The sequence below is a fragment of the Scyliorhinus torazame genome, chromosome 12 (genome assembly GCF_047496885.1).
Source record: "Scyliorhinus torazame isolate Kashiwa2021f chromosome 12, sScyTor2.1, whole genome shotgun sequence".
In the NCBI taxonomy this organism is placed as follows: domain Eukaryota; kingdom Metazoa; phylum Chordata; class Chondrichthyes; order Carcharhiniformes; family Scyliorhinidae; genus Scyliorhinus; species Scyliorhinus torazame.
Window position 1 is genome coordinate 987,329 of NC_092718.1, and position 22,454 is coordinate 1,009,782.

Sequence of the window (22,454 nt, forward strand, 5' to 3'; positions counted from 1 at the left end):
CACGTCAACAAAAATCAGAAAATGTTTTGATGCACAGCAGCAACTAAAGAGTGAGAGCATTTCTCAGGCTTCTGAAACACTTCTGAACTGATACAAAATGTTGAAGACATATCCCTGGCCTTGTGAGACTGTCCCACGATGGGGAATCCAACCACATCTCTGAAATGTTGTGTGTCACACACTTGGTGACTTCTTTCCAGTCCGACAGTCCATACAGATACGTGTCTATATTGCGTTCATGCTGGAAATGAGTCTTGCCATGAGCTGGGGTAGAGTTTCCAGCCTAACGTCCTGCCGGATTCACGCCCAGTCTAATCAAAGTAAACAGTGTAAGAGCTCGCCTGGGAAGCCTTCCATTAAACTAGAACTCGAGATCACGAGAAAGAAAGCTCAGTGACCCAGGGGTGGAAAGTGACCTTTACACAAAGCTGATTCTAATCTTGACAGTTAAGAATGATCCGATTTCAGAAGCTGTATTCATCAAACTACAATTGCGCAAGGGGCATTTTTCAGTTTGCTATTTACCACATGAGTTACATATTATTTTGTAACTTTATCAGGCGTTTATAGAATCTGTATAGAACCTTAGTTAGGCCACACTTGGAGTCTAGTGTTCAATTCTGGTCGCCACACTACCAGAAGGATGAGGAGGCTTTAGAGAGGGTGCAGAAGAGATTTACCAGAATGTTGCCTGGTATGGAGGGCATAAGCTATGAGGAGCGGTTGAATAAACTCGGTTTGTTCTCACTGGAACGAAGGAGGTTGAGGGGCGACCTGATAGAGGTATACAAAATTATGAGGGGCATAGACAGAGTGGATAGTCAGAGGCTTTTCCCCAGGGTAGAGGGGTCAATTACTAGGAGGCATAGGTGTAAGGTGAGAGGGGCAAGGTTTAGAGTAGATATACGAGGCAAGTTTTTTACGCAGAGGGTAGTGGGTGCCTGGAACTCGCTACCGGAGGAGGTGGTGGAAGCAGGGACGATAGTGACATTTAAGGGGCATCTTGACAAATACATGAATAGGATGGGAATAGAGGGATATGGACCCAGGAAGTGTAGAAGATTGTAGTTTAGTCGGGCAGCATGGTCGGCACGGGCTTGGAGGGCCGAAGGGCCTGTTCCTGTGCTGTACATTTCTTTGTTCTTACTTTTCTTTGTTTTTACTCGATGAATTGCGTGGTCTTGCGGTGTGGGGATGTTAACAAACCTGCCAGTAATTAATTACTGAAAAACACGTTTCACAATCACAAGGAGGAATCAGGGAGGAGTGGCAACATTTGGGGCCACGGGAGGAGTGGGCTGTGCTCAGCACATACTCCAGCCCTGGCGTCAATCAATACTTAACACAGCTTCACTTTATTAATCTTTTAAAATTCTAACAGTCACTTCTATTAAGTTGCATCACTATGGTAATACTAATTAAACACTGGCCTTTGTAAACCTAGATAGAAATCTGGCTTGTAAATAACATTTTATGTCAAAGCAGTTAAACACAATTTGACACATCACAAGCTTAACAACAATATACAAAATTACCTTATCCATGTGGAATATAAGGTCGAGCTCACACACATTCTCAAAACACTTGTCCAATGTTTCCACAAATACCTGAAGAAAAAAAAAAAATAATCAGCTATTTCTCTTATCAGCAGCTGATTGGCAAACCAAAAAATGGCTGTTCTGAAGCACAATCTCTCTGTCGATAATAAAAACTTACACTGGATGCCTAAATGTACGAAAGATAAACTGCTCATCGTACTAACTGCCAAACACCTACTCCCCCCACCTCACTGTTCCTGGAACATTATCAAACGACTGGCGTGCATCGAGGTGAAGGCTGGGCCTCAGGGTAAAGCCGTTAAAAATAGTAATCATAACCTGACAATTTACACTTGCTTCCCACCTTCACCCTTTAGGCTACCATTCTCTGCCGAGACTACCTCGTATTCCAGAAAGTCAGCTAGTGAACGATGAAACTGGAACCAATTAAACAGTCTTCAATTTATTAGAGTTTACACAACCTTACACAACTTCACCAGTTTCAATAAGTGTCTCTATTTACAGGGGCCGTGATACACAAATTAATGCACTCGATTAACCACAGTTAATGTATGATTGTGCTGACTATTTACTATTGTGTACATTTGAAGCTTGAAGAGTGTGTTTCATCACAAAGTTAGCCTCAGTATGGTATTAGAAACAGCTTCAATTCCACTTTCACAAACTTCCAAGTAATTATGTAAAGTTTCAGAGAGTTGCAGTGTCAGTATATTGCTGACAGACTTGCCAAAGTATGGCTGTTCTTATCACAATACAGATTGCTTTGAAAAAGAAAGTGAAAAGCTGGATCACTAGATTGACGCCCTGCATTCTTTTTCTTCTTTGATGAAAGTCTCCGGCTGGGTCAGCATTTGGTGCCTATTTCTAATTGCCCTTGAAATGAGTGGTTTGCTCAGCAATGGCCGAGGGCAGATTCAACCACATTGCTGTGGATCTGCAATCACACGTAGCTCACACCAGGTAAAGATGGAAAATTTCCTTCCCTAAAGGACATTAAAGGACACCTCCCGCTGCCTGGGGAAAGCGGGCAGCATAATCAAAGACCCCTCCCACCCGGCTTACTCACTCTTCCAACTTCTTCCATCGGGCAGGAGATACAGAAGTCTGAGAACACGCACGAACAGACTCAAAAACAGCTTCTTCCCCACTGTCACCAGACTCCTAAATGACCCTCTTATGGACTGACCTGATCTTCCTACGCATCTTCTCTCCAGTTGTGCCTCTGTTTATGTATTTTCATTATGTATCCTCATGTATTTATTGTATGTTCTATGTTTTCACATGTGGAGGGATCAGGACGCAGAACTGTGCCTCGGTACACGTGACAATAAATCTAAATTCTTTTTTTTAAATTCAGACTTCCCAATTCATTTTTTCCAATTAAGGGGCAATTTAGCGTGGCCAATCCACCTACCCTGCACACATAGAACATAGAAAAATACAGCACAGAACATGCCCTTCAGCCCACTATGTTGTGCCGAACCTTTGTCCTAGATTAATCATAGATTATCATTGAATTTACAGTGCAGAAGGAGGCCATTCGGCCCCCCGAGTCTGCACCGGCTCCTGTAAAGAGCACCTCACCCAAACCCAACACCTCCACCCAATACTAAGGGCAATTTGGACATTAAGGGCAATTTATCATTGGCCAATTCACCTAACCCGCACATCTTTGGACTGTGGGAGGAAACCGGAGCACCCGGAGGAAACCCACGCAGACACGGGGAGGACGTGCAGACTCCGCACAGACAGTGACCCAAGCCGGAATCGAACCTGGGACCCTGGAGCTGTGAAGCAATTGTGCTATCCACAATGCTACCGTGCTGCCCTTGAGAACAAATAAATCTACACTATATCATTTTACCGTAATCCATGTACCTATCCAATAGCTGCTTGAAGGTCCCTAAAGTTCCCGACTCAACTACTTCCACAGGCAGTGCATTCCATGCCCCCACTACTCTCTGGGTAAAGAACCTACCTCTGATATCCCTCCTATATCTTCCACCTTTCACCTTAAATTTATGTCCCCTTGTAATGGTTTGTTCCACCCGGGGAAAAAGTCTCTGTCTTCTCTATCTATTCCCCTGATCATCTTATAAACCTCTATCATGTCGCCCCTCATCCTTCTCCGTTCTAATGAGAAAAGGCCTAGCACCCTCAACCTTTCCTCGTAAGACCTACTCTCCATTCCAGGCAACATCCTGGTAAATCTTCTTTGCACCTTTTCCAAAGCTTCCACATCCTTCCTAAAATGAGGCGACCAAAACTGTACACAATACTCCAAATGTGGCCTTACCAAAGTTTTGTACAGCTGCATCATCACCTCACGGCTCTTAAATTCAATCCCTCTGTTAATGAACGCGAGCACACCATAGGCCTTCTTCACAGCTTTATCCACTTGAGTGGCAACTTTCAAAGATGTATGAACATAGACCCCAAGATCTCTCTGCTCCTCCACATTGCCAAGAACTCTACCGTTAACCCTGTATTCCGCATTCATATTTGTCCTTCCAAAATGGACAACCTCACACTTTTCAGGGTTAATCTCCATCTGCCACTTCTCAGCCCAGCTCTGCATCCTATCTATGTCTCTTTGCAGCCGACAAAAGCCCTCCTTACTATCCACAACTCCACCAATCTTCGTATCGTCTGCAAATTTACTGACCCACCCTTCAACTCCCTCATCCAAGTCATTAATGAAAATCACAATCAGCAGAGGACCCAGAACTGATCCCTGCGGTACGCCACTGGTAACTGGGCTCCAGGCTGAATATTTGCCATCCACCACCACTCTCTGACTTCTATCAGTTAGCCAGTTCGTTATCCAACTGGCCAAATTTCCCACTACCCCATGCCTCCTTACTTTCTGCATAAGCCTACCATGGGGAACTTTATCAAATGCCTTACTAAAATCCATGTACACTACATCCACTGCTTTACCTTCATCCACATGCTTGGTCACCTCCTCAAAGAATTCAATAAGATTTGTAAGGCCAGACTTACCCCTCACAAATCCGTGCTGACTATCCCTAATCAAGCAGTGTCTTTCCAGATGCTCAGAAATCCTATCCTTCAGTACCCTTTCCATTACTTTGCCTACCACCGAAGTAAGACTAACTGGCCTGTAATTCCCAGGGTTATCCCTAGTTCCTTTTTTGAACAGGGGCACGACATTCGCCACTCTCCAATCCCCTGGTACCACCCCTGTTGACAGTGAGGACGAAAAGATCATTGCCAACGGCTCTGCAATTTCATCTCTTGCTTCCCATAGAATCCTTGGATATATCCCGTCAGGCCCGGGGGACTTGTCTATCCTCAAGTTTTTCAAAATGCCCAACACATCTTCCTTCCTAACAAGTATTTCCTCGAGCTTACCAATCTGTTTCACACTGTCCTCTCCAACAATATGGCCCCTCTCATTTGTAAATACTGAAGAAAAGTACTCGTTCAAGACCTCTCCTATCTCTTCAGACTCAATACACAATCTCCCGCTACTGTCCTTGATCGGACCTACCCTCGCTCTAGTCATTCTCATATTTCTCACATATGTGTAAAAGGCCTTGGGTTTTCCTTGATCCTACCCGCCAAAGATTGTTCATGCCCTTTGGGTTGTGGGGGTGAAACAGCTGGGATCGAACCTGGTACCTCGGCGCCGTGAGGCCGCAGTGCTAACTGCTGCGCCACCGTGCTGTCCAATCTAAATTCTAAATTATAGTTTTATGGTCACATTTTCCGAACATGTCATTCAATTCCAGGTTAATTAATTGAATTTAAATTCCACTAGCTGTCGTGGTGAGACTTGAACCCGTGTCCCCAGAGCATTAGCTGGGCTTCTGGATCACCAAACTAATGACATTACCATAACAGCACCATCTTCACCCAAATTAGCTGCACCAAAAATCACCTAAAATAATGATACGGACAAATGAGGGCACCAACTCTACATAAGTAGTTAATTAAGAGTTAAACTTCGAATAACAGTTTGATAAAGCACAAAGACAGGCATCCGGCCCATTTTGTTTATATCATCTCTTTACTGAAGTATTCAATTAATCTCACTACCCTGCTCTTTTCCCGTGACCCTGCAAATTTCACCTCTTAATTCCCTTTTGGAAGTTATTTTTGAATGTGTTTACAATCCCTTTCCGGCAGCTACAGAATTGTTATGATGCAGAAGGAGGCCATTCGGCCCATTGTCTCTGTACTGACCCTCCAAACGAGCATCGTGACTCAGTGCCTTTTCCCTGCACGGTGTTTCTGTTGAAATAACCATCCAACACCCTCTTGAACGCCTCGATTGAACCGGCCTCCACCGCACTCCCAGGCCGTGCATTCCAGGCCCAACCACTCGCTGTGTGAAATTATTTTTCTCACATCACATTTGCTTCTTTTGCAAATCATTTCAAATCTGTGCCCTCTCGTTCTTGATCTATTTCCGAGCGGGAACAATTTCTCCCCGTCAACTCTGTCCAGCCCCCTCATGGTTTTGAACATCTCTATCAAATCCCCTCTCAGCCGCTTTCTCTCCCAGGGGAACAGTCCCAAACTCTCCATCTGTCCTCATCACTGAAGTTTCTCATTCCCGGAACCATTCTTGTGAACCTCTTCCCCACTCTCTCCAATGTGTTCACATCCTTCCTATAGTGTGACACCCAGAGCTGTGCACAATATTCCAGCTGAGATCTAATTATTGTCTTGTGTAGTTCAGTATAACCTCCTCGCTCTTGTACTCTGTGCTCCTATTAATAAAGCCCAGGATACTCTCTGCTTTATTAACTGCTCTCTCCACCTGTCCTGTCACCCAGGTCCCTCTGCTCCTGCACCCAATTTAGAATTTTACCCCTTATTTTAAACAATCTCTCCATGTTCTTCCTATCAAAATGCACCACCGCACACTTCTCGACATTGAACTTCATCTGCCGCCAACCCGCCCACTCCACCTACCTGCCCCCACTCCGCCTACCTGCCCCCACTCCGCCTACCTGCCCCCACTCCGCCAACCCGCCCCCACTCCGCCAACCCGCCCCCACTCCGCCTACCCGCCCCCACTCCGCCTACCCGCCCCCACTCCGCCTACCCGCCCCCACTCCGCCTACCCGCCCCCACTCCGCCTACCCGCCCCCACTCCGCCTACCCGCCCCCACTCCGCCTACCCGCCCCCACTCCACCTACCCGCCCCCACTCCACCTACCCGCCCCCACTCCACCTACCCGCCCCCACTCCACCTACCCGCCCCCACTCCACCTACCCGCCCCCACTCCACCTACCCGCCCCCACTCCACCTACCCGCCCCCACTCCACCTACCCGCCCCCACTCCACCTACCCGCCCCCACTCCACCTACCTGCCCCCACTCCACCTACCTGCCCCCACTCCACCTACCTGCCCCCACTCCACCTACCTGCCCCCACTCCACCTACCTGCCCCCACTCCACCTACCTGCCCCCACTCCACCTACCTGCCCCCACTCCACCTACCTGCCCCCACTCCACCTACCTGCCCCCACTCCACCTACCTGCCCCCACTCCACCTACCTGCCCCCACTCCACCTACCTGCCCCCACTCCACCTACCTGCCCCCACTCCACCTACCTGCCCCCACTCCACCTACCTGCCCCCACTCCACCTACCTGCCCCCACTCCACCTACCTGCCCCCACTCCACCTACCTGCCCCCACTCCACCTACCTGCCCCCACTCCACCTACCTGCCCCCACTCCACCTACCTGCCCCCACTCCACCTACCTGCCCCCACTCCACCTACCTGCCCCCACTCCACCTACCTGCCCCCACTCCACCTACCTGCCCCCACTCCACCTACCTGCCCCCACTCCACCTACCTGCCCCCACTCCACCTACCTGCCCCCACTCCACCTACCTGCCCCCACTCCACCTACCTGCCCCCACTCCACCTACCTGCCCCCACTCCACCTACCTGCCCCCACTCCACCTACCTGCCCCCACTCCACCTACCTGCCCCCACTCCACCTACCTGCCCCCACTCCACCTACCTGCCCCCACTCCACCTACCTGCCCCCACTCCACCTACCTGCCCCCACTCCACCTACCTGCCCCCACTCCACCTACCTGCCCCCACTCCACCTACCTGCCCCCACTCCACCTACCTGCCCCCACTCCACCTACCTGCCCCCACTCCACCTACCTGCCCCCACTCCACCTACCTGCCCCCACTCCACCTACCTGCCCCCACTCCACCTTCCTGCCCCCACTCCACCTTCCTGCCCCCACTCCACCTTCCTGCCCCCACTCCACCTTCCTGCCCCCACTCCACCTTCCTGCCCCCACTCCACCTTCCTGCCCCCACTCCACCTTCCTGCCCCCACTCCACCCCACCTTCCTGCCCCCACTCCACCTTCCTGCCCCCACTCCACCTTCCTGCCCCCACTCCACCTTCCTGCCCCCACTCCACCTTCCTGCCCCCACTCCACCTTCCTGCCCCCACTCCACCTTCCTGCCCCCACTCCACCTTCCTGCCCCCACTCCACCTTCCTGCCCCCACTCCACCTTCCTGCCCCCACTCCACCTTCCTGCCCCCACTCCACCTTCCTGCCCCCACTCCACCTACCTGCCCCCACTCCACCTACCTGCCCCCACTCCACCTACCTGCCCCCACTCCACCAACCTGCCCTCTCCACCAGCCTGTGGAGGAGGCAGTGGCGAGGAGTGGTGGGTGTGGAGGAGGAGCTGGAGGGTGTGGAGGAGGGTGTGGAGGAGGCACTGGCGAGGCGCTGGAGGGTGTGGAGGAGGAACCGTCAGCAGCTTGCGACGTTAGAAGCCAAGATGGAGGCGGTGGCCACTGAGAATAAGAGTTTGAAAGCATAAGTCAACGATCTGGAAAATCGGTCAAGGAGGCAGAATGCGAGAGTTGTCGGGTTGCTGGAGGGGGAGGGGGTGGAGGTGTGGGGGAGGAGGAGGGGGTGGGGGAGGAGGAGGGGGAGGAGGAGGGGGATGAGGAGGGGGTGGAGGAGGAGGAGGGGGAGGAGGAGGGGGAGGAGGAGGGGGTGGGGGAGGAGGAGGGGGATGAGGAGGGGGAGGAGGAGGGGGAGGAGGAGGGGGAGGGGGAGGAGGAGGGGGAGGGGGTGGAGGAGGAGGAGGGGGAGGGGGTGGGGAGGAGGAGGGGGTGGGGGAGGAGGAGGGGGAGGGGGAGGGGGTGGGGGAGGAGGAGGGGGAGGGGGTGGGGAGGAGGAGGGGGAGATGTGGGGGGGGAGATGAGGGGGAGATGTGGGGGGGGAGATGTGGGGGGTGTGGGGGTCCCACCGAGTAGTTGGTGCAGATGTTTTGGAAGATGGTGACCGATGCTGGTCTCTCTTTCCCACTGTTGCTGGAAAAGGCTCCGGGCCCTTCGCCTGGTGCAATTATCATTCAGTTTCAGTTTTCAGGATAAAGAGACGGTTCTGCAGTGGATCAAGAAGCTCAGCGACACGAAATGGGAAGGAAGTCTGATAAGGATTTATCGGGATGTGGGGATGAGCTGCGAGGAAGCGGGCGGCCTTTAACAAGGTGACGGTCTGGAGCTCAGAGAGAGGAGGAAGGCAGTCGTGAAACTGGGGAAAAATCTGTCGACTGTATAGTTGATTGTTGGGAAGTATGTTTCCCGGGATATTTATTTGTTGTAACCTGTTTTGATACACGTTTGTAATAAAATTCATTTAAAAAAACAAGGTGAAGGTTGCCTGTTTCGGGGTGCTGCACCCGGCTAGGCTGCGGTGTCGGGGTGCTGTGCCCGGCTAGGCTGCGGTGTCCGGTGTCGGGGTGCTGCTCCCGGCTAGGCTGCGGTGTCGGGGTGCTGTGCCCGGCTAGGCTCCGGTGTCCGGTGTCGGGTGCTGCACCCAGCTAGGCTGCGGTGTCGGGGTGCTGCACCCAGCTAGGCTGCGGTGTCCGGTGTCGGGGTGCTGCACCCAGCTAGGCTGCGGTGTCCGGTGTCGGGGTGCTGCACCCAGCTAGGCTGCGGTGTCGGGGTGCTGCACCCGGCTAGGCTGCGGTGTCGGGGTGCTGTGCCCGGCTAGGCTGCGGTTTCCGGTGTCGGGGTGCTGCTCCCGGCTAGGCTGCGGTTTCCGGTGTCCGGGTGCTGCACCCAGCTAGGTTGTGGTGTCGGGGTGCTGTGCCCGGCTAGGCTGCGGTGTCGGGGTGCTGTGCCCGGCTAGGCTGCGGTGTCGGGGTGCTGTGCCCGGCTAGGCTGTGGTGTCCGGTGTCGGGGTGCTGCTCCCGGCTAGGCTGTGGTGTCCGGTGTCGGGGTGCTGCACCCGGCTAGGCTGCGGTTTCCGGTGTCCGGGTGCTGCACCCGGCTAGGCTGCGGTTTCCGGTGTCGGGGTGCTGCTCCCGGCTAGGCTGCGGTTACCGGTGTCGGGGTGCTGCTCCCGGCTAGGCTGCGGTTTCCGGTGTCCGGGTGCTGCACCCAGCTAGGTTGTGGTGTCGGGGTGCTGCTCCCGGCTAGGCTGTGGTGTCCGGTGTCGGGGTGCTGCACCCGGCTAGGCTGCGGTTTCCGGTGTCGGGGTGCTGCTCCCGGCTAGGCTGCGGTTACCGGTGTCGGGGTGCTGCTCCCGGCTAGGTTGTGGTGTCCGGTGTCGGGGTGCTGTGTCCGGCTAGGCTGCGGTGTCGGTGTGATGCACCCGGCTAGGCTGCGGTGTCCGGTGTCGGGGTGCTGCACCCAGCTAGGCTGCGGTGTCGGGGTGCTGCTCCCGGCTAGGCTGCGGTTTCCGGTGTCGGGGTGCTGCTCCCGGCTAGGCTGCGGTGTCCGGTGTCGGGGTGCTGCACCCAGCTAGGCTGCGGTGTCGGGGTGCTGTGCCCGGCTAGGCAGCGGTTTCCGGTGTCGGGGTGCTGCTCCCGGCTAGGCTGCGGTGTCCGGTGTCCGGGTGCTGCACCCGGCTAGGCTGCGGTGTCCGGTGTCGGGGTGCTGCACCCGGCTAGGTTGCGGTGTCCGGTGTCCGGGTGCTGCACCCGGCTAGGCTGCGGTGTCCGGTGTCGGGGTGCTGCTCCCGGCTAGGTTGCGGTGTCCGGTGTCCGGGTGCTGCTCCCGGCTAGGCTGCGGTGTCCGGTGTCGGGGTGCTGCTCCCGGCTAGGCTGCGGTGTCGGGGTGCTGTGCCCGGCTAGGCTGCGGTTTCCGGTGTCGGGGTGCTGCACCCGGCTAGGCTGCGGTGTCCGGTGTCGGGGTGCTGCACCCAGCTAGGCTGCGGTGTCGGGGTGCTGTGCCCGGCTAGGCTGCGGTTTCCGGTGTCGGGGTGCTGCTCCCGGCTAGGCTGCTGCGGTGTCGGGTGTCAGGGTGCTGTACTCGGCTAGGCTGCGGTGTCCGGTGTCGGGGTGCTGCACCGGCTAGGCTGCGGTGTCGGGTGTCAGGGTGCTGTACTCGGCTAGGCTGCGGTGTCCCGGTGCTGTGCCCGGCTAGGTTGTGGTGTCCGGTGTCAGGGTGCTGCACCCGGCTAGGTTGTGGTGTCCGGTGTCAGGGTGCTGTGCCCAGCTAGGTTGCGGTTTCCGGTGTCGGGGTGCTGCACCCGGCTTGGCTGCGGTGTCGGGGTGCTGTACTCGGCTAGGCTGCGGTTTCCGGTGGCGGGGTGCTGCACCCGGCTAGGCTGCGGTTTCCGGTGTCCGGGAGCTGTACTCGGCTAGGCTGCGGTGTCCGGTGTCGGGGTGCTGCACCCGGCTAGGCTGCGGTGTCCGGTGTCGGGGTGCTGCACCCGGCTAGGCTGCGGTTTCCGGTGTCCGGGTGCTGTACTCGGCTAGGCTGCGGTTTCCGGTGTCCGGGAGCTGTACTCGGCTAGGCTGCGGTTTCCGGTGTCGGGGTGCTGCACCCGGCTAGGCTGCGGTGTCCGGTGTCGGGGTGCTGCACCCGGCTAGGCTGCGGTGTCCGGTGTCGGGGTGCTGCACCCGGCTAGGCTGCGGTGTCCGGTGTCGGGGTGCTGTACTCGGCTGGGGTACGGTGTCCGGTGTCTGGGTGCTGCACCCGGCTAGGCTGCGGTTTCCGGTGTCCGGGAGCTGTACTCGGCTAGGCTGCGGTGTCCGGTGTCGGGGTGCTGTACTCGGCTAGGTTGCGGTGTCCGGTGTCGGGGTGCTGTGACCGGCTGGGGTACGGTTTCGGGGTGCTGTGTCCGGCTAGGCTGTGGTGTCCGGCTGCAGTGCCCGGCTAGGTTGCGGTGTCCGGTGTCGGGGTGCTGTGACCGGCTGGGGTACGGTGTCGGGGTGCTGCACCCGGCTAGGCTGTGGTGTCCGGTGTCGGGGTGCTGTGCCCGGCTAGGCTGCGGTTTCCGGTGTCGGGGTGCCGTGCCCGGCTAGGCTGCGGTGTCCGGTGTCGGGGTGCCGTTCCCGGCTAGGCTGCGGTGTCCGGTGTCGGGGTGCTGTACTCGGCTGGGGTACGGTGTCCGGTGTCGGGTTGCTGCACCCGGCTAGGCTGCGGTTTCCGGTGTCGGGGTGCTGTGCCCAGCTAGGTTGCGGTGTCCGGTGTCGGGGTGCTGCACCCGGCTAGGCTGCGGTGTCTGGTGTCGGGGTGCTGTGCCCAGCTAGTTTGCGGTGTCCGGTGTCGGGGTGCTGCACCCGGCTAGGCTGCGGTGTCCGGTGTCGGGGTGCTGTGCCTGGCTAGGCTGTGGTGTCCGGTGTCGGGGTGCTGTGCCAAGCTGGGTTGTGGTGTCCGGTGTCGGGGTGCTGTGCCCGGCTGGGTTGTGGTGTCGTGTCGGGGTGCTGTACTCGGCTGGGGTACGGTGTCCGGTGTCGGGTGCTGCTCCCGGCTAGGCTGCGGTGTCCGGTGTCGGGGTGCTGTGCCCGGCTAGGCTGCGGTTTCCGGTGTCGGGGTGCTGCTCCCGGCTAGGCTGCGGTGTCCGGTGTCGGGGTGCCGTGCTCGGATAGGCTGCGGTGTCCGGTGTCGGGGTGCTGCACCCGGCTAGGCTGCGGTTTCCGGTGTCTGGGTGCTGCACCCAGCTAGGCTGCGGTGTCGGGGTGCTGTGCCCGGCTAGGCTGCGGTTTCCGGTGTCGGGGTGCTGCTCCCGGCTAGGCTGCGGTGTCCGGTGTCCGGGTGCTGCACCCGGCTAGGTTGTGGTGTCCGGTGTCGGGGTGCTGCACCCGGCTAGGTTGTGGTGTCCGGTGTCGGGGTGCTGCTCCCGGCTAGGCTGCGGTGTCCAGTGTCGGGGTGCTGCTCCCGGCTAGGCTGCGGTGTCGGGTGTCAGGGTGCTGTACTCGGCTAGGCTGCGGTGTCCCGGTGCTGCACCCGGCTAGGTTGCGGTTTCCGGTGTCGGGGTGCTGCACCCAGCTTGGCTGCGGTTTCTAGTGTCCGGGTGCTGTACTCGGCTAGGCTGTGGTGTCCGGTGTCGGGGTGCTGCACCCGGCTAGGTTGTGGTGTCCGGTGTCGGGGTGCTGTACCCGGCTAGGCTGCGGTGTCGGGGTGCTGCACCCGGCTAGGCTGCGGTTTCCGGTGTCCGGGTGCTGCACCCGGCTAGGCTGCGGTGTCCGGTGTCGGGGTGCTGTACCCGGCTAGGTTGTGGTGTCCGGTGTCGGGGTGCTGTACCCGGCTAGGTTGTGGTGTCCGGTGTCGGGGTGCTGTACCCGGCTAGGTTGCGGTGTCCGGTGTCGGGGTGCTGTGACCGGCTGGGGTACGGTTTCGGGGTGCTGTGTCCGGCTAGGCTGTGGTGTCCGGTGTCGGGGTGCCGTTCCCGGCTAGGCTGCGGTGTCGGGGTGCTGTACTCGGCTGGGGTACGGTGTCCGGTGTCGGGGTGCTGCACCCGGCTAGGCTGCGGTGTCTGGTGTCGGGGTGCTGTACTCGGCTAGGCTGCGGTGTCCGGTGTCGGGGTGCTGTGCCCAGCTAGGTTGCGGTGTCCGGTGTCGGGGTGCTGTACTCGGCTGGGGTACGGTGTCCGGTGTCGGGGTGCTGTGCCTGGCTAGGCTGTGGTGTCCGGTGTCGGGGTGCTGTACTCGGCTGGGGTACGGTGTCCGGTGTCGGGTGCTGCTCCCGGCTAGGCTGCGGTGTCCGGTGTCGGGGTGCTGTGCCCGGCTAGGCTGCGGTTTCCGGTGTCGGGGTGCTGCTCCCGGCTAGGCTGCGGTGTCCGGTGTCGGGGTGCCGTGCTCGGATAGGCTGCGGTGTCCGGTGTTGGGGTGCTGCACCCGGCTAGGCTGCGGTTTCCGGTGTCGGGGTGCTGCACCCAGCTAGGCTGCGGTGTCGGGGTGCTGTGCCCGGCTAGGCTGCGGTTTCCGGTGTCGGGGTGCTGCACCCAGCTAGGCTGCGGTGTGCGGTGTCGGGGTGCTGCACCCGGCTAGGCTGCGGTTTCCGGTGTCGGGGTGCTGTGCCCGGCTAGGCTGCGGTTTCCGGTGTCGGGGTGCTGCTCCCGGCTAGGCTGCGGTGTGCGGTGTCGGGGTGCTGCACCCAGCTAGGTTGTGGTGTCCGGTGTCGGGGTGCTGTGCCCGGCTAGGTTGTGGTGTCCGGTGTCGGGGTGCTGCACCGGCTAGGCTGCGGTGTCGGGTGTCAGGGTGCTGTACTCGGCTAGGTTGCGGTGTCCCAGTGCTGTGCCCGGCTAGGCTGCGGTTTCCGGTTTCGGGGTGCTGCACCCGGCTAGGTTGTGGTGTCCGGTGTCAGGGTGCTGCACCCGGCTAGATTGTGGTGTCCGGTGTCAGGGTGCTGTACTCGGCTAGGCTGCGGTGTCCCGGTGCTGTGCCCGGCTAGGCTGCGGTTTCCTGGTATCGGGGTGCTGCACCCGGCTAGGTTGCGGTTTCCGGTGTCGGGGTGCTGCACCCGGCTTGGCTGCGGTGTCGGGGTGCTGTACTCGGCTAGGCTGTGGTTTCCGGTGTCGGGGTGCTGCACCCGGCTAGGCTGCGGTTTCCGGGTGCTGTACTCGGCTAGGCTGTGGTGTCCGGTGTCGGGGTGCTGCGCCCGGCTAGGTTGTGGTGTCCGGTGTCGGGGTGCTGCGCCCGGCTAGGCTGCGGTGTCCGGTGTCGGGGTGCTGCACCCGGTAGGCTGCGGTGTCCGGTGTCGGGGTGCTGTGACCGGCTGGGGTACGGTTTCGGGGTGCTGTGTCCGGCTAGGCTGTGGTGTCCGGCTGCTGTGCCCGGCTAGGTTGCGGTGTCCGGTGTCGGGGTGCTGTGACCGGCTGGGGTACGGTGTCGGGGTGCTGCACCCGGCTAGGCTGTGGTGTCCGGTGTCGGGGTGCTGTGCCCGGCTAGGCTGCGGTTTCCGGTGTCGGGGTGCCGTGCCCAGCTAGGCTGCGGTGTCCGGTGTCGGGGTGCCGTGCCCGGTTAGGCTGCGGTGTCTGGTGTCGGGGAGCTGTACTCGGCTGGGGTACGGTGTCCGGTGTCGGGTTGCTGTACTCGGCTAGGCTGCGGTTTCCGGTGTCAGGGTGCTGTACTCGGCTAGGCTGCGGTGTCCGGTGTCGGGGTGCTGTGCCCAGCTAGGCTGTGGTGTCCGGTGTCGGGGTGCTGTGCCCGGCTGGGTTGTGGTGTCCGGTGTCGGGGTGCTGTACTCGGCTGGGGTACGGTGTCCGGTGTCGGGGTGCTGTGCCCGGCTAGGCTGCGGTTTCCGGTGTCGGGGTGCCGTGCCCGGCTCGGCTGCGGTGTCCGGTGCTGTGCCCGGCTAGGCTGCGGTGTCCGGTGCTGTACTCGGCTGGGGTACGGTGTCCGGTGTCGGGGTGCTGTGCCCGGCTAGGCTGCGGTTTCCAGTGTCGGGTGCTGTGCCCGGCTAGGCTGCGGTGCCCGGCTAGGTTGTGGTGCTCCGGAGGGTGAACGCCTCCACCTCATACGCGAGGTTGGGGCTGATACAGCTGAAGGTTGTGTATCGGTTGTAACTTACGAGGGCGAGGATGAGCCGACTCTTTGGGGGGGGGGGGGAGATGATGTCTGTGAGCGGTGTGGGAGGAGCCCCACAAACCATGTTTCAGGCAGCTGGTAGCACAGTGGTTAGCACTGTGGCTTCACAGCTCCAGGGTCCCAGGTTCGATTCCGGCTTGGGTCACTGTCTGTGCGGAGTCTGCACATCCTCCCCGTGTCTGCGTGGGTTTCCTCCGGGTGCTCCGGTTTCCTCCCACAGTCCAAAGGTGTGCAGGGTAGGCGGATTGGCCAGGATAAATTGCCCTTAGTGTCCAAAAAGGTTAGGAGGGGTTATTGGGTTACGGGGATAGGGTGGAAGTGAGGGCTTAATGTGGGTCGGTGCAGACTCGATGGGCCGAATGGCCTCCTTCTGCACTGTATGTTCATGTTCACGTTGTGTCCCGCCCGAAGCTGGAAAAGTTTTGGAGGGAGTTTTTTAACAACATCTCGGGTGTGGTGCATGTGGGCTTGCCGGGTTCCCTCGAGACCATTCCCGGGGTGTCGGACCTCCTTTGGTGTCTGAATCTTTAAAGTGAAGGAGGCCACTCTGCCCATTGAGTCTGAGTCTGCCCTGACTCGTTGAAAGAGCATTCTACCCAGTCACACTGCCCTGCTTGGTTCTGGAACCTCGCACATTCTATTTTCAGATAACAATCCAATTCCTGTTTGAGTACCTCGATCGAACCTGCCTCCCCCACCCTCTCAGCAAGGTAATTCCAGCCTCGATCGAACCCTAACCCTAACCCCACCCTCTCAGCAAGGTAATTCCAGCCTCGATCGAAACCGAACCCTAACCCCACCCTCTCAGCAAGGTCATTCCAACCACGATCGAACCCTAACCCCACCCTCTCAGCAAGGTCATTCCAACCACGATCAAAACCGAACCCTAACCCCACCCTCTCAGCAAGGTCATTCCAACCACGATCGAACCCTAACCCTAACCCCACCCTCTCAGCAAGGTCGTTCCAACCTCGATCGAACCCTAACCCCACCCTCTCAGCAAGGTCGTTCCAACCACGATCGAACCCTAACCCTAACCCCACCCTCTCAGCAAGGTTGTTCCAACCTCGATCGAACCCTAACCCTAACCCCACCCTCTCAGCAAGGTCGTTCCAACGTCGATCGAACCCTAACCCCACCCTCTCAGCAAGGTCATTCCAGCCTCGATCGAACCCTAACCCTAAACTCTCAGCAAGACCTCTAGTTCTTGATGTTATTTTGACAGGAACATTTCCTCACTCGTTACCCGATCTACCCCGCAGCATCTTGAATATTTCTATCAAATCTCCCGATTGGTTATTTATGGTGGGCAGGTTGGGCTGAGGGATATGGGGACCGAATAGAAGTTAGATTTACCGAAATCAAATGGGCTCAGTTGTGTTTGTTGTTCGATGTCTAGCAAGGAATCAACCAAACACCTTGACTTGTCCAAACCAGGATCTTTATTGAATCACACGGGGTAAGATAGTGATCTGTTACGGAGCACGTTATCACGGAGTTTCTTTGTACTCGTCTGGAACTAACCTAGCACCGACTGTTCACCTGATGTCTGACTACCATCTCCTACACCATCAGCTGATGGACGGACTTGCCCCCACTTATATTGGAGTCCCTGGTCACATGACCACGGTCTTGAGACCGCATGATGTGTCTGCACCGCCACCTACTGGTTGGACGTCGCACCACCGCCATCCATGATATTATTTACAGGCATATCACCAGGCTCACTGTTTATGAAGCCTTAGTCTAACAATTCTTATTATCTCCAATAATGTTACACTACCTACATTTGAGAATGCGTTAATCAGTAACCCAACAAGAGGCTTAGTTTTTCCGTTGCATCAGGTATATCTAATCATTAAAGTCATTGCACCTGATATAAACAATGAAAAGAACTGAACTCACGACCTTTAAACAATAAAAGGGACCAATTCATATGCAAATTTTATTGACTATAGACAATATATCAAATATATCACAAGTTGAATTTTTTAATAAAAGTCAGCAGTTTCCTTGAAAATAGATGTGAGACAGACTTTACAGCTTTTAGCACAGGTTAGCTGATATATAACCATACCCGGTTCCTCAGAAAAGCAAATATTTCAGCTCGTTTCTAAGTAATTTAGACGTCCAGAAAATAATACACATTATTTCCTTTATTTCGCTATGTTATTTAATGCCGTTTGCATCGTGAATGAAGGCAAAATAAGGTGAAGTTTATCTCTGGGATATCACCCAGCTCCTGATCCGCATTTCCGAGCTCTCGCTGCCAAACGCACTCGAGTATCTTGTCCCTTCCACCCCACCTTTGGCAACCAGACATTCAGTTGCCGAAGTCGTTGAAGATGTCGGACGTGTCTCGCAGGAGACTCTGTCCCAATTCGGGGACTTGTGCATTTCACAACAAACGACCCACAAGTGCGTCCGTGAACTCACGGATGCCCCGTTTGCCCAGGCAGCTGACTATATAAACCTTGCCCAGCAAGGTGCCTGGGCATCAGAATTACCCACAATCACTGGGAAGCTGGATGTCCGGGGCGGAATAGGTGGCACACATGTGGCCTTGCGCACCAGGCGGTCCAGGAATGCCTTTCATCAACAGGAAGGGGTTCCAGTCCCTGAATATTCAACTTGTATGTGACCATCAACTCAGGAACATGGGTGTGTGGGCACGCTGCCTCGGGGGGGGGGGGGTGCACGCTGCCTCGGGGGGGGGGTGCACGCTGCCTCGGGGGGGGGGTGCACGCTGCCTCGGGGGGGGTGCACGTTTCCTCGGGTGTGAGCACGCTTCCCCGGGAGTGTGCACGCTGCTTCGGGGGAGTGCACGCTTCACCGGGAGTGTGCACGCTTCTCTGGGAGAGTGCACGCTTCCCCGGGAGTGTGCACGCTTCCCCGGGACTGTGCACGCTTCCCCGGGAGTCCGCAGGCTTCCCCGGGAGACTGCAGGCTTCCCCGGGAGACTGCAGGCTTCCCCGGGAGTGTGCACGCGGCCTCGGGGGTGTGCACGCTTCTCCGGGAGTGTGCACGCTTCCCCGGGAGTGTGCACGCATCTCCGGGAGTGTGCACGCTGCCTCCGGGGGGGGTGCACGCTTCCCCGGGTGTGTGCACGCTGCCTTGGGGGTGTGCACGTTTCTCCGGGGTTTGCACGCTTCCCTGGGGGTGTGCACGCTTCCCCGGGGGTGTGCACGCTTCCCCGGGGGTGTGCACGCTTCCCCGGGGGTGTGCACGCTTCCCCGGGGGCACACTGCCTTGGGGGTGTGCACGCTTCCCTGGGAGTGTGCACGCTTCCCCGGGAGTGTGCACGCTTCTCCGGAAGTGTGCACGCTTCTCTGGGAGTGTGCACGCTTCTCTGGGAGTGTGCACGCTTCCCCGGGGGGGTGCACGCTCCCCCGGGGGTGTGCACGCTGCCTCGGGGGTGTGCACGCATCTCCGGGAGTGTGCACGCATCCCCGGGAGTGTGCACGCTTCTCCGGAAGTGCGCATGCTTCTCTGGGACTGTGCAGGCTTCTCCCGGAGTGTGCAGGCTTCTCCCGGAGTGTGCACGCTTCTCCCGGAGCGTGCGCGCTTCTCCGGGAGTGTGCGCGCTTCTCCGGGAGTGTGCACGCTTCTCCGGGAGTGTGCAAGCTTCTCCGGGAGTGTGCACGGTGCCTTGGAGGTGTACACGCTTCCCCAGGAGTGTGCACGCTTCCCCAGGAGTGTGCACGCTTCCCCAGGAGTGTGCACGCTTCTCCAGGAGTGTGCACGCTTCTCCAGGAGTGGGCACGCTTCTCCGGGAGTGGGCACGCTTCTCCGAGAGTGTGCACGCTCCTCCGAGAGTGTGCACGCTGTCCCGGGGGGGGTGCACGCTTCCCCGGGAGTGTGCACGCTGCTCCGGTGTGTGCACGCTTGTCTGGGAGTGTGCACGCTTCTCCGGGAGTGTGCACGCTTCTCCGGGAGTGTGCACGCTTCTCCGCGAGTGTGCACGCTACCTTGGGGGTGTGCACACTTCCACGGGAGTGTGCGTGCTTCTCCGGGAGTGTGCACGCTTCTCCGGGAGTGTGCACGCTGCCTCAGGGGTGTGCACGCTTCTTCGGGAGTGTGCACGTGCCTCGGGGGTGTGCACGCTGCCTCGGGGGGTGCACGCTTCCCAGGGAGTGTGCACGCTGCCTCGGGGGATTGCACGCTTTTCCACGAGTGTGCACGCTGACTCTGGTGTGTGCACGCTTCTCCGGGAGTGTGCACGCTTCCCCGGGAGTGTGCACGCTTCTCCGGGAGTGTGCACGCTTCTCCAGGACTGTGCACGCTTCTCCGGGACTGTGCACGCTTCTCCGGGACTGTGCACGCTTCTCCGGGAGTGTGCACGCTTCTCCGGGAGTGTGCACGCTTCTCCGGGAGTGTGCACGCTTCTCCGGGAGTGTGCACGCTTCCACGGGAGTGTGCACGCTTCCACGGGAGTGTGCACGCTTCCACGGGAGTGTGCACGCTTCCACGGGAGTGTGCACGCTTCCACGGGAGTGTGCACGCTTCCACGGGAGTGTGCACGCTTCTCCAGGAGTGTGCACGCTTCTCCAGGAGTGTGCACGCTTCTCCGGGACTGTGTACGCTTCTCCGGGGGTGTGCACGCTTCCCCGGGAATGTGCACGCTTCCCCGGGAGTGTGCACGCTTCTCCGGGAGTGTGGACGCTTCTCCGGGAGTGTGGACGCTTCTCCGGCGGTGTGCACGCTGCCTCGGGGGGGGTGCACGCTTCCCAGGGAGTGTGCACACTGCCTCGGGGAGTGCACGCTTTTCCACGAGTGTGCACGCTGCCTCTGGTGTGTGCACGCTTCTCCGGGAGTGTGCACGCTTCTCCGGGAGTGTGCACGCTTCTCCGGGAGTGTGCACGCTTCTCCGGGAGTGTGCACGCTTCTCCGGGAGTGTGCACGCATCTCCGGGAGTGTGCACGCTTCTCCGGGAGTGTGCACGCTTCTCCGGGAGTGTGCACGCTTCTCCGGGAGTGTGCACGCTTCTCCGGGAGTGTGCACGCTTCTCCGGGAGTGTGCACGCTTCTCCGGGAGTGTGCACGCTTCTCCGGGAGTGTGCACGCTTCTCCGGGAGTGTGCACGCTTCTCCGGGAGTGTGCACGCTTCTCCGGGAGTGTGCACGCTTCTCCGGGAGTGTGCACGCTTCTCCGGGAGTGTGCACGCTTCTCCGGGAGTGTGCACGCTTCTCCGGGAATGTGCACGCTTCTCCGGGAGTGTGCACGCTTCTCCGGGAGTGTGCACGCTTCTCCGGGAGTGTGCACGCTTCTCCGGGAGTGTGCACGCTTCTCCGGGAGTGTGCACGCTTCTCCGGGAGTGTGCACGCTTCTCCGGGAGTGTGCACGCTTCTCCGGGAGTGTGCACGCTTCTCCGGGAGTGTGCACGCTTCTCCGGGAGTGTGCACGCTTCTCCGGGAGTGTGCACGCTTCTCCGGGAGTGTGCACGCTTCTCCGGGAGTGTACACGCTTCCACAGGAGTGTGCACGCTTCTCTGGGACTGTGCACGCTTCGCTGGGACTGTGCACGCTTCTCCGGGAGTGTGCACGCTTCTCTGGGACTGTGCACGCTTCTCTGGGACTGTGCACGCTTCTCTGGGACTGTGCACGCTTCTCCGGGAGTGTGCACGCTTCTCTGGGAGTGTGCACGTTTCTCTGGGGGTGTGCACGCTTCCACGGGAGTGTGCGCGCTTCCCCGGGAGTGTGCACGCTTCTCCGGGAGTGTGCACGCTGCCTCGGGGGTGTGCACGCTTCTTCGGGAGTGTGCACGCTTCTCCGGCAGTGTGCACGCTTCTCCGGCAGTGTGCACGCTTCTCCGGAAGTGTGCACGCTTCTCCGGGACTTTGCACGCTTCTCCCGGAGTGTGCACGCTGCATTGGGGGTGTGCACAATTCCCCGGGAGTGTGCACGCTTCCCTAGGAGTGTGCACGCTTCCCCGGGAGCGTGCAGGCTTCTCCGGGAGCGTGCAGGCATCTCCGGGAGTGTGCAGCCTTCTCCCGGAGTGTGCACGCTTCTCCCGGAGTGTGCACGATTCTCCCGGAGTGTGCACGATTCTCCCGGAGTGTGCACGTTGCTCCGGTGTGTGCACGCTTCTCCGGGAGTGTGCACGCTTCTCCGGGAGTGTGCACGCTTCTCCGGGAGTGTGCACGCTACCTTGGGGGTGTGCACACTTCCACGGGAGTGTGCAAGCTTCTCCGGGAGTGTGCACGCTTCTCCGGGAGTGTGCACGCTTCTCCCGGAGTGTGCGCGCTTCTCCGGGAGTGTGCACGCTTCTCCGGGTGTGTGCACGCTTCTCCGGGAGTGTGCAAGCTTCTCCGGGAGTGTGCACGCTGCCTTGGAGGTGTACACGCTTCCCCAGGAGTGTGCACGCTTCCCCAGGTGTGCACGCTTCTCCAGGAGTGTGCACGCTTCTCCAGGAGTGTGCACGCTTCTCCAGGAGTGTGCACGCTTCTCCGGGAGTGTGCACGCTTCTCCGGGAGTGTGCACGCTTCTCCGGGAGTGGGCACGCTTCTCCGGGAGTGGGCACGCTTCTCCAGGAGTGGGCACGCTTCTCCGAGAGGGTGCACGCTTCTCCGAGAGGGTGCACGCTTCTCCGAGAGGGCGCACGCTGCCCCGGGGGGGTGCACGCTTCCCCGGGAGTGTGCACGCTGCTCCGGTGTGTGCACGCTTGTCTGGGAGTGCGCACGCTTCCCCGGGAGTGTGCACGCTTCCCCGGGAGTGTGCACGCTTCCCCGGGAGTGTGCACGCTTCCCCGGGAGTGTGCACGCTTCCCCGGGAGTGTGCACGCTTCCCCGGGAGTGTGCACGCTTCCCCGGGAGTGTGCACGCTTCCCCGGGAGTGTGCACGCTTCCCCGGGAGTGTGCACGCTTCCCCGGGAGTGTGCACGCTTCCCCGGGAGTGTGCACGCTTCCCCGGGAGTGTGCACGCTTCCCCGGGAGTGTGCACGCTTCCCCGGGAGTATGCAGGCTTCCCCGGGAGTGTGCAGGCTTCCCCGGGAGTGTGCAGGCTTCCCCGGGAGTGTGCAGGCTTCCCCGGGAGTGTGCAGGCTTCCCCGAGAGTGTGCAGGCATCTCCGGAGTATGCACGCTTCTCCGGGAGTGTGCACGCTTCTCC

The 22,454-nt window shown here is 58.9% G+C and overlaps 1 protein-coding gene across 4 annotated transcripts in view; it reads right to left on the minus strand.

The window, feature by feature from the left end:
• The window catches only part of LOC140387331 (AP-3 complex subunit sigma-2), a 137,495-nt gene that overhangs the window by 33,682 nt on the left and 81,359 nt on the right, over positions 1-22,454 (minus strand). For 3 of the 4 annotated variants that reach the window (XM_072470263.1, XM_072470261.1, XM_072470264.1), the window contains one exon: positions 1,536-1,607. The exons of the other annotated variant lie outside the window; for it this stretch is intronic. In XM_072470263.1, coding sequence (XP_072326364.1) covers positions 1,536-1,607 — 72 coding nt within the window. The remainder of the gene's footprint in view (positions 1-1,535; positions 1,608-22,454) is intronic. 4 annotated transcript variants of the gene reach the window in all.